The sequence below is a fragment of the Maylandia zebra genome, linkage group LG14 (genome assembly GCF_041146795.1).
Source record: "Maylandia zebra isolate NMK-2024a linkage group LG14, Mzebra_GT3a, whole genome shotgun sequence".
Classification (NCBI taxonomy): domain Eukaryota; kingdom Metazoa; phylum Chordata; class Actinopteri; order Cichliformes; family Cichlidae; genus Maylandia; species Maylandia zebra.
The window spans coordinates 5779783-5793220 of record NC_135180.1 but is presented as its reverse complement, the minus strand read 5'-3'; the positions used below and the strand labels follow the sequence as shown (position 1 = coordinate 5793220).

At 41.7% G+C, this 13438-nt stretch overlaps 1 protein-coding gene across 7 annotated transcripts in view; it reads right to left on the bottom strand.

The window, feature by feature from the left end:
- usp2a (ubiquitin specific peptidase 2a) overlaps positions 1–13438 on the bottom strand; it is a 57382-nt gene that overhangs the window by 32465 nt on the left and 11479 nt on the right. For 3 of the 7 annotated variants that reach the window (XM_076892144.1, XM_076892142.1, XM_076892145.1), the window contains exons 3-4: positions 12094–12196; positions 4744–5572 (exon numbers count right to left, since the gene is read on the bottom strand). In XM_076892144.1, the coding sequence (XP_076748259.1) occupies positions 4744–5511 (768 nt within the window). In that variant the 5' untranslated portion in view covers positions 5512–5572; positions 12094–12196. The remainder of the gene's footprint in view (positions 1–4743; positions 5573–12093; positions 12197–13438) is intronic. The other 4 variants (XM_004574572.6, XM_004574569.6, XM_004574568.6 and 1 more) reach the window with 2 other exon arrangements.

Below are 13438 nucleotides of genomic sequence, written 5' to 3'. Positions count from 1 at the left end.
AGGTTTAGTACTGGGGCAGTGAACAGTAGTTTTAGAGTCCTGCTATAATGATTGCTCTGACAGATATGGCACACCCACAAACCTACCAATCAGGCAGAACTACAATAGCAGCTTGTAAACCTGAGCTACTTAAAAGGCTGGCCCTTCTCTGCCAAAGAACAAGGAAAAGCTCCATCTTGTACCAGACTGTTTATTTTCTCTTAAATCAAACCATAAGCTGTCTGGCTAAGGTGTCAAACCGAGAGTCAGACTGTCTAAACATACTGTTGACCCAACAAAAAGTCTAGACACAAAGCACAAATGGATCTGCTGAGTTTAGTCTCAAGGATGCCACAGTGCCCTGTTGTAGCTGTTTGTCTCCACAAGCAAACATGGAAAAGTGTCAGTGAAGGGCCATTAGTGTCTTTTCAAAGAGCTGGCTTTAAAAAGCAGTAAGAAACTTAAAAAGTACTACCACTTTGAACAATAGACTGAAAGTGGTCTGAATCTGTGTTGTTGATGGGAGAACAACAATACACACAACTGTGGCAACAAAATGTGTCAACATTTAAATGATAATAATACTGTTCTCTGTTGAATATGTCTGACTAACCCAAGAGTGTGTTTAGAGCTTGGTGGCTTATTTGTATCAGATCTCACTTATAATAATGTTGAGTGAGCACTTTTAGCATAGCTTTGTGATAATGCTAATAAGTTTAACTGTTAAGATAGCCAAAATACAAAAGCTTGTGCAATGTGGATTGTGTCATGGGTGCTAGCTATGCCATTCAAAACCTCGCACTACACGATGCACACACGATTAAGGCAAAACACAGGCCGATCCCCAAAACGGTTGCGCAACTGAAAAATCGGCTCTAAATGGGCCAAAAATCGCACAGTGTATGGCCAGCTTTTGGAGGCTAGCTCCAAACAAACATGGTAAATGGTAAATGGCCTGTATTTGTATAGCGCTTTTACTAGTCCCTAAGGACCCCAAAGCGCTTTACACGTCCAGTCATCCACCCATTCACACACACATTCACACACTGATCATAGTGTGCAGCTTGGCAGTGTATACAGCACTATAATGACCAGACCTAATTCTTTTGAAAACCTTACATCTTTCCCAGGTCTCCACTTCATCAAACATTGCCTAGACACAGAGCTGGATGAGGCCAGCACAAACAGCGGCCTATTCGACGAAGATGATGGATCCATGGGGTCAGGAAAGCCAGAAGCAGGGGAGCTGGAGAGGTACCTTTCGTGTCCATTCACTGGAGGTGTGGATCTATTGCATGGCTTTCCTCACATCAAGAAGCTGTCGATCAAAGTCAATACAGCTCTTCCTGCATCTGGAGCTTGTGAAGGATTCTTAGTCATGCAGGACTCCTGTTCACTGCTAAACAGTTACAGCTTCACAGAAAGAACCTTGAGAGCAAACTGCTGCTTAAGCTTAACCATCACCTCACTGAGTTAAGAAATGGCACATTTTTGCTAAATATGCAGAAATAAATGCACACCCATACAACTTATGGTAAACTGAGCTGCCTTGTATGAACATATGTTGAAGATGCCTCGTTCTAATGTTTTCTCTGAGGCTGCTGTGCCATTTGGAGCAAAAATGAATATAACGTTTACAGCATATCTTGTCACTGGAAATTGTTTGCACTGTTTATATATTTATATTATTTACTGTAGGTATTGGTGAAAAAAGCTTTATGTTGTGAAAAACTGAAATCTGGAAATTAGAATTGTTGTGCCTTATTTTGTTGATGTTTTTACATATATTCCTTTTGAAAATGGTAAAATTTGTATATTTATTTATATTTTTTTGTCTGGTAACATTTATTTAATAAATAAATCGGATATTTCAAACAGTTACTCACTACTTGAGTATTCTTTTCGCCAAGTACTTTTTTTACTCTTACTTGAGTAACTTTTTTGACGACTACTTTTCACTTTTACTTGAGTAATAATTTTTTAAAGTATTGCTACTCGTACTTGAGTACAACTTTTGGATACTCGACCCACCAGAAGGATACATGATCTATTAAGCCTCAGCATTTGAAAGCTCTCTTAATCACAATGCATTCTTACCTGCATTGTCATGGCCATGCACATATGCACCACACAGTGATTACACTTCATTGCCTGCCTATTTGTCAAAGTTCTATTTAAGCATATCTACTTTCACAAGAGTCACAAGATTTTCAGAAAATTTGACCTCTGACCTTGACGTCAGGTCACCCAAACTAGAACTCGTCCCAGATTTTTACTAGATGCCACTATAGTATCAGTGTGAAAATCCGAGGTACCCAAGAAAAAAGACAAGTGGTCACATTCTACATAAAGAGGCTGAAAAAAGGAGATTAAAAAAAATGAAGGGAAATAAACAAAGTTGGCTGCATTAAAATCAGTAAGAAACAATGAGTCTGGGCTGGTGGACATACACTATTTTCATACACCAAACAAGTGCAAGCAACAGGAACTGTGCACTGTACTGCAAAGCAAGTTCAGCATACCCAGGTTATCTTTCTGTTATCAGGCTTCACTTACTGTAACATCGGCAGTCAGGCTAAGGGGTTACATCACTGTACTGACTTAGCAAGTTGATAACCATGGGTTTTCTTAATGTCGCTATGCGTACCTTCACACAAAATAGGTGGCAATGCCAGTCTCTGGCCATCAAAAACATTACAGCAATTGTTGTGAAACTGTTTGCAGGAAAGAGGGAAAAAAATCTTAATCATACTTAAGCATGTGGACCAGAGTACTCGGGGATGGATCCCAGGAAAATATTTGCTGAGATCACTGATCAAGTGCAAGTCAGTATACTTATTTTACAACTAGATTTCTTTTTGAAACCAGAAAACTCACCATTTGCTGGCCACTGGGAAGAATATAAGCTTAAGACATTCAACATTAGCTTAACCTTCCAGACTGGGAAGCTACTTCCATCTTTTATATATAATCTATTGGTCTAATCAGTACATCCATTGTTTTCCCAAAGACGTGTCTAAAGCACTACACAGCTTCGTAAGTCAAAATCCACTGGGGCTGCTTTCTGCACGCTCTGCTGTCAGTGTTGACACCAAGCCCCTGGGAAGATGGTGATTATATGTGCTTGAGTTCATTAGCAATATGCACAGGCCAGCTGGTGACCTCCAGTTAAAGTCCTGCACTTTTCAGACCTTGCGTGTTAAAAAGGTGTTGATTACCTAAGGGGTTAAAATGAATAACCCTAGCAAAGAACAAGGAATTCTTTATAACCAGTATTTCACCTTTGCTTTAATAAAGCCTGACTTTTTTTGTCTCTATAGTTAACCCAGCAGCACCATGATCCCAAGTGTTCTTTGGGAACACTCTTTTGAAATGACTTGGTTATCTTAGGTCATGTTTGTGAATAAAGACTTGCATGAGCTATGTTTACCCCTGATGTCAGCAGGCAGCAGTTAGTTTCCACTGTTAAAACTCCATAGTCCAGAGTGCCGTAATACTGTAAAGTGTACTATTATGTCTTCTCTTTTCATTGTTCTCAATGGCAGTTAGTTTTAAAGAGCCAGTGCACGTATAGCCCACGCTGGTTATTTTAAGTAATTTGGCAGATAAGACCTCTCTTCAAGGCCGTGTGGGTATACACACACACACACACACACTCCCAGTACTGCAGCACCCACTATCAACCTGAGCTAAGATCTGTGTGGATGTGCAGGGTCTTGGTGATATGAAACTGTTAATATATTAAGTTATTGTTTAAAAAAAAGTGCTAAAAAGTGTTAACCATACCCGGTGAGCCCTAAAACACATTCACTTCTCAGTAACACGCATGGGAGTTACATACAGCTGACTGGACATTACAGGGTTTAGACATTGCCTGGTTTAGAATGGGCCTTTGGGGCCTCTACAGTAAAGGCTGTGCTAGCTTACTTGACAGAAATAAAAATGTCAAGTAAGCTAGCACAGAGTGCATAAAAATGCACTCTGGTATTAGTTCTGTCACCCTACTGTCAGGCTCAGCCAGCAAACCAGCTGATAGTTGAGAAGATATCCTTCTGCTTTTCATATATGCAAATGAACATGATGAGCAGAAGAACTAAATGAATAAAGAATGTCACATTCTGGAGCATATCTGATGCAATAAAGATGACAGATTTATTCTATCTGAAAGCCACTTTCAAACAGACTTCTCACAAATTCTCCCTAATTTCCACTTTTCCTCCTTCCATCCATGGAAGCAGTTACTGAGACTAATCCAAAGGAAAAGTGGATCAGTCATACTTTGGGATCCACGCAGTGGAAACCTGAGTCATTATTCTTGATGCTGAGAGGACCCGTCTGCTCTTTGAGAGACTGCTGGGCTTAGAAAGAGCTGTCAGATAACCATCAAACTACTTTTGTACAGTACAATAAGAGAGTTAAAAGAATAAGGAGCATTGTAACTGTGTCCTAGCGGAGAGTTGTAACAGTAAAAACCACAGGAGAGTGTAAGGTGTGCAAGAATACTGTAAACCCAGACTTCAAGTGCACTGAAATTAATGTGAACAACAGTGCCCCCAACTGGTAGGAAACAGTGCTACTAGTAGCACCAGAGCATTGTGGGTCTTTACCATGTGCAGACTAATAAAAGGAAAGCTTTGTGGTGATGACTGCAGCTTTCATAGTACTCAGCCTTCCTTGGCTCCTGCCAAAGATCCTGCCAAGGATCCTCTGTAAAGGAATGCTTCTCCAGTTAAAGCACAACAAGAACATGGGACTTGTTCTTACCGTAGAGTCCCTCGTTGGGGAATGGGACAGCTGGTTACTGCTTGGGTCCCATGCTGAAGAGCTGAATGCTCTGCTCCTGCTGAAGGCCTCCTGGGTGGAGCTCCGTGACAGGGTCTCCTGAGTAGTGCTTCGGGACAGGCCTGAGTAGCCGGGTCGGGAGCTACTGCCGTACAACTCAGCCACATCACTGGTCCGACTGCGGTAGCTCCGCAGGGCACTGGTGGATGAAGAAGGGGTTGAGGAGGAAGCATCATTGAGGCTCAGAGAGGCCAGGTCCCTGCTCAGGTCACTCTGGGATACAGATTTTCGTCGACTGAGCGAGATGCTGGAGGCCACCGGAGAAGAGGAGAGGTAGCTGGACTGGGCTGGGGATGAAGCGTAGGAGCTGTAGCCAGTGTAGGCTGACCCCCCACTTAGCCCTGACCCTCCATAGCTCTTGAGTGGGGTTCTGCTGAGGCTCTCACTCCGGCGGTTGCTGCTGCTGCCAAGGATGTCAGTGCGAGGGATGGTTCGACCCCGGTCACGCTCAGGGTCCGAGGAGGTGCTGTAGTTGTGGCTGCGGACGGCGGCGCTGCTCAGATAGGTAGAGGATAAGTAACCTGAGGAGGAGGATGAAGAGGAGGAGGAGGTGTGGGACTTGTAGGAGGACAGCCTGTCCCGCTCGCTGTAGGAGCTAAGGCCTGGGGTTAGGGAGGAGCTGTAGGAGCTGTAGTGGCTGGTGTAAGAGGGGCCAGTGTATCGCTTTGCGGTGGAGGAGACACGGGACATACTGCTGCTGCTGCTGGTTTCTCAGCCAGGGAGAGGGATAGCCTCTGGAAGACAGCATCGACTGCACACACAGCAAAGACACAAGAGCCCTGTATTAGTTCATCAGCAACAATCCAATCAATACCACAGCAACAACGTAGGCAGTGGGCAGGCCATCATTTACCCTCGCTCCATTGAGCGTTAATTGTGTTTTAAAGAGACAAAATGATTCAAGGCTGTGCATGACTGAGTTTAAATGGCAGAATATGAAAACAAACGCTGATTCATTCACTCATCCTGACTCACTGTCCTGCCATTTAGAGAATGACATCAGTATTTTGTCATGTCTAAACGAATTTACCATAAATCCCATTTCCTTTGCATTGCTGCAGTCCATTTCCTGAGCATGCGCTAGTGTTTTTTCCACACTTACTGGATTCCAGTTGGCACACTAAGAATCATCAGGACCACCTCAGACTGAACGTTTCTTATTTCACTATCGGCAAAGGACAAAGTTTAGTTTCTGAGTGCTACATAATGCAATAGTAAAAGAATTAAACTCAAATGTATGGGCATTAACTCAACTCTGTTAGCCCTCAAAATAATGGAGCAATTTCTAAAGGTCCTAATGGTATCATAAAAGCATACTGTGGCAGAGTAGTACATCACTCCACATGCAACACTGTCTTCCATATTTAAATGGACACATCTTAAACTCCACACATACTAGATATTATATGTGTTTTTGATTAAGTGTGTGTAGGTGTGTAGGCTGTTGCTCCAGACAGATGGAAAATTGCTGCAATATAGCAGCTGTGCTCAGTGTGTTTACATCAAGCTTATACTCACACTCTCAGGCTGTTGGATCAAATGATACCTTTCTACACATTCAATTAGCCAACTGCACTGGATGTGCTCTTCAAGCTGGCCACCTAAAGCACAGATACTTTGCACCTGTAAGCCATTTTGCAACCCAGCTCTTTGACTTATATCGTTTGTCACTGAAGCCCGCTTCATTCTGTTCTGGGTGTTGTTGCTGCTCTCCATAACTGCACATAGAAAAAATAAAACATTTATGATGGTTTTGACTAAAATGTGATCAACATGACCTGTTTATATTTATTCCCAGCTCCATATTTTTATCCTTAGACTCTTAGAGTAGCATCATGGTTATAAGAAAATAATCCTCAGCACTCTTTCCGTTTCAACCTTCTCCTGATTGGCTTGTCTTCCCAAACAGGTCAAATGCATATCTGCTACCTCTGACATCATACAAAGTCAAGAGTAGAACATATCATGCTGTAGAACAAACAGCATGATATGAAATCCAGGGGAAAACCACGGTGATACAATTAACACCAGCAGGCATGCTTGCTGACACACAGTTTAGGATATCAAATGCTAAATCCCTCTCATCAACATAGAACCCTCCTCTTAACTTAGCGCTAAAAAAAATCATGGAGATTTGAGGAAATATGGAACATAATCTCGCTTGCGTAGACCCAGCAGTGCTCCTCCTGCATGCCCTGGTCTCCCCTCTCGCCCTCTCTCACAGCTATAACAGGAGAGTCTAGCTTAATTCTGGAAGTAAAGCCATGTGGGCAGGACAGTGTGTTCCTGTGGCTGAGGCAGAGAGAGGCTCTTGTTCACACGCACAGCAGTGTCTAAATAAATAAAAGTATCTGGTGATGCTGATCCATGTTGAGTTCATTTAGGGAGGCTCCTATTTCCTTAATCTGCCTGTCTCCCCTCTTCTCTCCCCCTCCTCGGCACCTACCTCTACTGAGTGTAATTTCCTTTCCTTCGGGGTCTCTGTTGATCCCTTTTTGCTGTTCTCTTCCTCTCTCTCTCTCTCTCTCTGTCTCTATGAACACAGCTTTATCTATAATTCAGCATATGGATCTGGAGCAGGCAGACAGGCACCATTTGGAGAGAGACCAACTCACGGCACTGGCGAAGACACACAGAGGGAGGCCAGGCGGCTGTGGCCACTCAGTGCAGTTCTGCTAAGCCAGCAGGACTAGCAGCAAAGAGAAGCTGGCCTCGCTTTCGCTCTCGCTTTGTAGACGGTCAAGGTTTCTTTCAATCATTTGACAGTGCTGGTATGTGGAGGGTTATTTTAGTTTGGGCAGAGTAACATAGATGGTAACAGCAAAATGTGGATTCTGTGTCTGATATCAGCCAACAGTTTTCAGACAGGATAAAACCTGAATCTGGACTTACTTATCATAATTACCAAGTTGGTGATTATGGTGGGAAGTACAGCTGGAAGTTAAGTGAAGAAAATCATTGGCAAAAGGGCTCATGAGACAAACCATCCAAAAACACGCACCTCTTACTGTATTTCATGTCATTTGCAAACAGCATGTTTTTAATTATTCTTTTATTTTTTTTTTATTCTATGCTGGGGGAATACATTATCTTTGTGCAACTTGTTAAGCTGGACCTTGCTAGCATCAGTTATGAAGCACTATAAGTATATTTCTCATGTATTCAGCTGGTAATGCAGAAAATGTATAAATGTTTTTATACTTGGTTCTAATCTGCTGCTGAGTCTGTTTTACACGGCTGGAATGGCAACTACTACACCACAGAACACGCACCAGGAATACCTGTTCAACCAACCAAATTAATTTAACTTTAATCTGCTGACAAACGCCTGCTTTATCAGGCTGTGGGACAGTAAGTTTTAAATGTTTATTTCACTGCCCTGTGCACTATCACTAGATTAACTATCTTCTGCAGCATTCATTTCCTGTCTTGCAGTGGTGTTATCATCTTTATAGAGTTTTATCATCACCTGATAACCTCTGATTGGAATAGGTGACACTCGTAGGGATCATTTTATGAAGAAGAGTCTGATGTATGAAACGCCCCTTTTTGTGTGAGCACATACAGAGCCTGAAACAGAAAGCCATGCTTAACAAAGCTGATAACCACCATCATGACACCTGTTAACTACTGGAGTAGTTGCCAAGCCATCTGACATAAGGAAAGCCTTAAAGCCATGTTGAAGGTCCTCGATCGTATATCCCTCTAATCACTACTAACAAAATATTTACACTTAACTGAATGAAATGATACCCCCACTAACATGTGTATCCGAGTCCTCTTTCAGATGACATCCTGCTTTATTTTGAAGGATTAGTTTCTCATGTGGCTTTGTGTATTTTTACTTCCCTCCTTTGCTGTTTTCCCAGCCTCATTATTATCTTAACTGAGTTCACCTGTGCCATATTCGCCTTCTCACTAGTGTGACTATTTATTATATTTTGTTTGTGTCTTTAACAGGTAGACGTTATATCTCTTGCTCCCGAGTGTTTCCTGGTTTCTTTTCCTGCTGGCTCTATGCATTTGATGAATTGTTTGGACTTTTGTTAGCTATAGGGTTTCCTGCCACACTAGGCTTTGCAAAAGTGCCAGGCAAAAAGTTCTTATTTTTATCCAAAATCGCTGACCCTGTACCGCATATTAACGTGACTCAAAAGCCCTAGGCCCTGTATGACATGAGTTCAGCGTACCCTGGGTATCTTACCGTTATCTGGATCCAATTACCCTAACATTGGTAATCAGGATAAGTGGTTACATGAAGCAGAGTATCAAGTCTAACCACTGACTTAAATTGTTTTTATGTATTGCAACCTAATCAGTAATATATGAATATTATTTAAAAACTAGTTCAGCCATTTTCAGTAATTTATATGTAGTATTCTGATTAGAGCAGGGCGATATGGCCAAAAATATTTATCACGATATATATTTGAAAATTTGCGATAACGATATAACCGACGATATAATTGATGCGAGACAAAATACAACTCCACAACATTACTAGCGCAAAAAGACAACCTTCCATTTATTTTCACTTAAACAAGAAGCTGGTTTTTATGTACATTAAAGCTTTATAAAAATGTAACAGTGCAAATGCAAATTCCTTGCTGAAAGTTTAACCAAAAGGCATTTCCAGTAGAAATGGGCTGACATATCCTGAGCATAACCATGTATAATATCCACTGAAGTTAAAAAGAGGTGCTTTGCAACATTAAACTGCAGTGTGCAGTATGTATTTTTCGGACCATAAGGTGCACGGGATTATAAGGCACATTAAGCGAAACAAAGCAGTCAGATAAATCAAACTTTATTAAACTCATTCTTCTTGCTTCCTCCACTTCTGTACCATTGATTCATTAATGTTGAATTCTCTGGCAGCTGCTCTATTCCCATGTTGTTGCAGTCTATTAATGACTAACCTCATATTGTGGATGGATTATCTCAGTTGTTCTCCTGACTGAAGTTTGGTCCGTTTACAACATCCTGCCATGCGATTGCATTTGTCTCTAACCATGAAGAACCTTCACGTTAACTTTTATAAGTGGAAAAGTGTTAGTGTTCGTCCTCCAGCTTCACTGTTTATGTTATGCTAACATAGCTGTGTCGCTAGCGATCACGTAGCACATCATTATATACCAGCTAGCCCAACTTCAGTAACCCTACAAACGTCACTGCTGTTTAGTTTCCTGTCTTCATTTATGTTGGAAGTGATAGCAGAACTGTACGTTTGATTTTTTTCAGAAATCTCTCAGTCAGAACATGCTATATCATGCTTAGGTAACTAGCGAAACTAGCGAGCTAACTTCCGCTAGCTTCCTGCTAACGTCTAACTCCGTTAAATGTAATAACTTTAGTTTTCATGGATGCCTGGAAGTTAAACTTCATAGTTACACCTGGTAAAGCAGCAATGCTGATCGTTTTATTAAAGATGAAAGAATTTAGACAGTTTTTAACTCTAAGTGATGCTGCAGTGTTGTTTGACCTGAAGCATACTGAGTTTAGGACCCAGATTACTCCCAGATTTAAGAGCATCTTAGTCCGACAAATATGACAATAACAACGGCCGCTTGCATGTTCTGCAAAAAAATGTGCTTTGTCGTGTATCTGACGGACAAACACCAAACCAGTTCCACATCACGGAAGTTGCACCATTTTTACAAACCAATTCTGGTTCATCTGTTTCACTCAACAATCGGCCATGTGCGTATGAAAACAAAGGCACTGCGCATGCGCGTTTTACTCCCATTCTATCGCGATATTTCATTTTCCTATCGTTGCCTAACATTATACCGGTATTACCGTGAACGGTATAATATGGCCCAGCCCTAATTCTGATTCTATTCTCTTTTTAACACTGTTTATCCCCCCCCCAAAATGTGTCTGTGCTTATGTCAGTTATTTGCATTACAAGCATTTGAGTGGACAATTTGTTGCCTAAAAACAAACCAAACAAGATTTTCACAGCTCAGACCAGACTTTGATGATAGCAACGCCATTTTTCATGGAAAAAAATCCACTGGCATCAGCTAAAGCTGGTAAGTCCACCGCATCTTTATCAGCACAGTAGTTCACACATTACTATGCGTAAACAGAAGTAATAAAAATGTGAGGGAAAATTAAATGAATGCATAGAAATTGTAAATGTAAAACAACAATGAGCACAGCTCTTTTTTTTTAACTAATTCATACCATCAGACAGTTCCAAACTGCAGGAATTTTTCACACCTCTTATAACCCTTTAAGGAAATCCCCCTCTTCTTCCTGTCTCCACACTTAACTCTCACGTCTTAGTTTTTAGAGCATTCATTTTGATGTCTTTTTTTTCATCTCATATTACAGAGCAGGTACTCCATCACAAGAGGAACCTTTGAGTGACATATGTAAATGGCCTGTATTTTATATAGCGCTTTACTAGTCCCTAAGGACCCCAAAGCACTTTACACATCCAGTCATCCACCCATTCACACACTGGTGATGGCAAGCTACATTGTAACCACAGCCACCCTGGGGCGCACTGACAGAGGCGAGGCTGCCGGACACTGGCGCCACCGGGCCCTCTGACCACCACCAGTAGGCAACGGGTGAAGTGTCTTGCCCAAAGACACAACGACCGAGACTGTCGGTCTCGTCGAGACTGTTGCTCGAACCGGCAACCTTCCGATTACAAGGCGAACTCCCAACTCTTGAGCCACGATCGCCCACATATGTATACTGTGACTGGTACAGTAGTAAGCTTACTTTGGTCCGACATCGGTAACCGGCATATACAAAAAAATCCATGTAAACATAAGCTATGTAAGCAACAGTTAGTTGCTAATAAGTGAAATTTTTGCTGACATTTTTTCTCAGTTTGCTATGGCAGACATCCACAAAGCAAAGCAATTTGGATTACTCCAAATTGCTTTGCTTTGTGGTTGCTTTTTTCTGATGTGTTTCCGTTCCTAACCCGTAAGAAACACATCAGAAAAAAGTCAAAGACTTTTCTAACTTAGTTGTCATAAGAAAAAACAATGACACACACAAATATAGCTTATTGATGTAGTTACTGTTTTACCACCCTCAACCTGGTTCTCACTAAAAATGATCCTGGCGACTAATTTCTTAGTCAACTAAACGAGCTGGGGGAAAAAAGGTGATTAACAGACTAGTCTAAAAGCAAGAAATGCTCGCATATTAAGTTCATTTTTAAGATTGTTAATTGGACAATGTTAAAAAGTGTAGTATGCCTAGTGAAAATAGCGATGATTAGTTGCCTATCAACTACTCACGCACATTCCTAGTCCTTACATCATGCTACTGTTTGTGCTGGTGAAGTGGCTCCATGGTTTGGTGGTTGGCACATTTGCCTTACATGTGAAAGATCTCCATTTCAATTCTGGGAAGAAACACAAACCCAGTCATAAAATAGCATTCTCCAAATAACAGTACCAAATTATTACCAAATGAATAGAAAGGATATGTCAAGAATATCCCTCTGGCATTAAAGCTGTGTCAAACAAACATGCAAATCCATCCACTGTGACCCCCTTTCGAGATAAGGGAGCAACTGAAAGCACCCAGCAATGTTCTTATTCATAATGTGAATGCAAACAGGAAGTTACTCCTCATCCTCCTGGCAGAAAGATCTATGGCGTCAAACTGAAAATCCTATGACCACTATGTCACTAAGATTCCTCTGGCTGTCTTCCACAGCATGTCTTTTATCCTGTCTTCCTTCTCTCACCCCAACCGGTCGCAGCAGATGGCCGCCCCTCCCTGAGCCTGGTTCTGCCGGAGGTTTCTTCCTGTTAAAAGGGAGTTTTTCCTTCCCACTGTTGCCAAAGTGCTTGCTCATAGGGGGTCATATGATTGTTGGGTTTTTCTCTGTATCTATGAAGCGCCTTGAGGCGACTTATGTTGTGATTTGGCGCTATATAAATAAAATTGAATTGAATTGAATTGAAGATTCAAATTTGTCTGAGATTTTCAGTAGATGCACTTATGGCATGAATTTGAAAATCCTAAAGTTGCCTTCTTCTTGAGTTGTCATATTTTCAAATGTAGGTGTCCTGGGTAGGGGTAAAAACATATAGGTAATGTAAAAAGTTATTTAGTTCTCATGTAAGCTCCCCCGTGGGCAGTTATACTGAGGGATTTTCCAGAATTCTTAAAGCACCTTAAAATAAATATTTCACATGTGTTTCTGTGGTTTTACCAGTGTTGTGTGGGGCTGTGAAGTTTCCTGTATGATGGCTCCCTTTCTACCTTGAACTGAACCTCTGCGTACCCATCAAATGCACGCACCTCTCTGTAATCCTGCAGCTGTGTCGCAGCCAAAGACAAAGGGCAACTGAGTGAAACAAGTTTGGGCTCGCCTTGTGGGCGAGCCACTAAAAGTGGAGTGCGAACAACAAGTCGCATCATACATCATGGACACTGTGGATTGATAAGAAAATTACAGATCCCACTTCTGAAGCGATGTCTCCACGGAAACAACAACACACGCAGAGTCACGAGCAAAAACACACACAAATGCACTCTGGCTACTTCTGCATTTTTGGCCTCCCCTGAGGCTGTGATAACCAGCAGTTACCATAGCTACTGGGCAACAAGCTGCATTTGTTTGCTTGCTACCAAC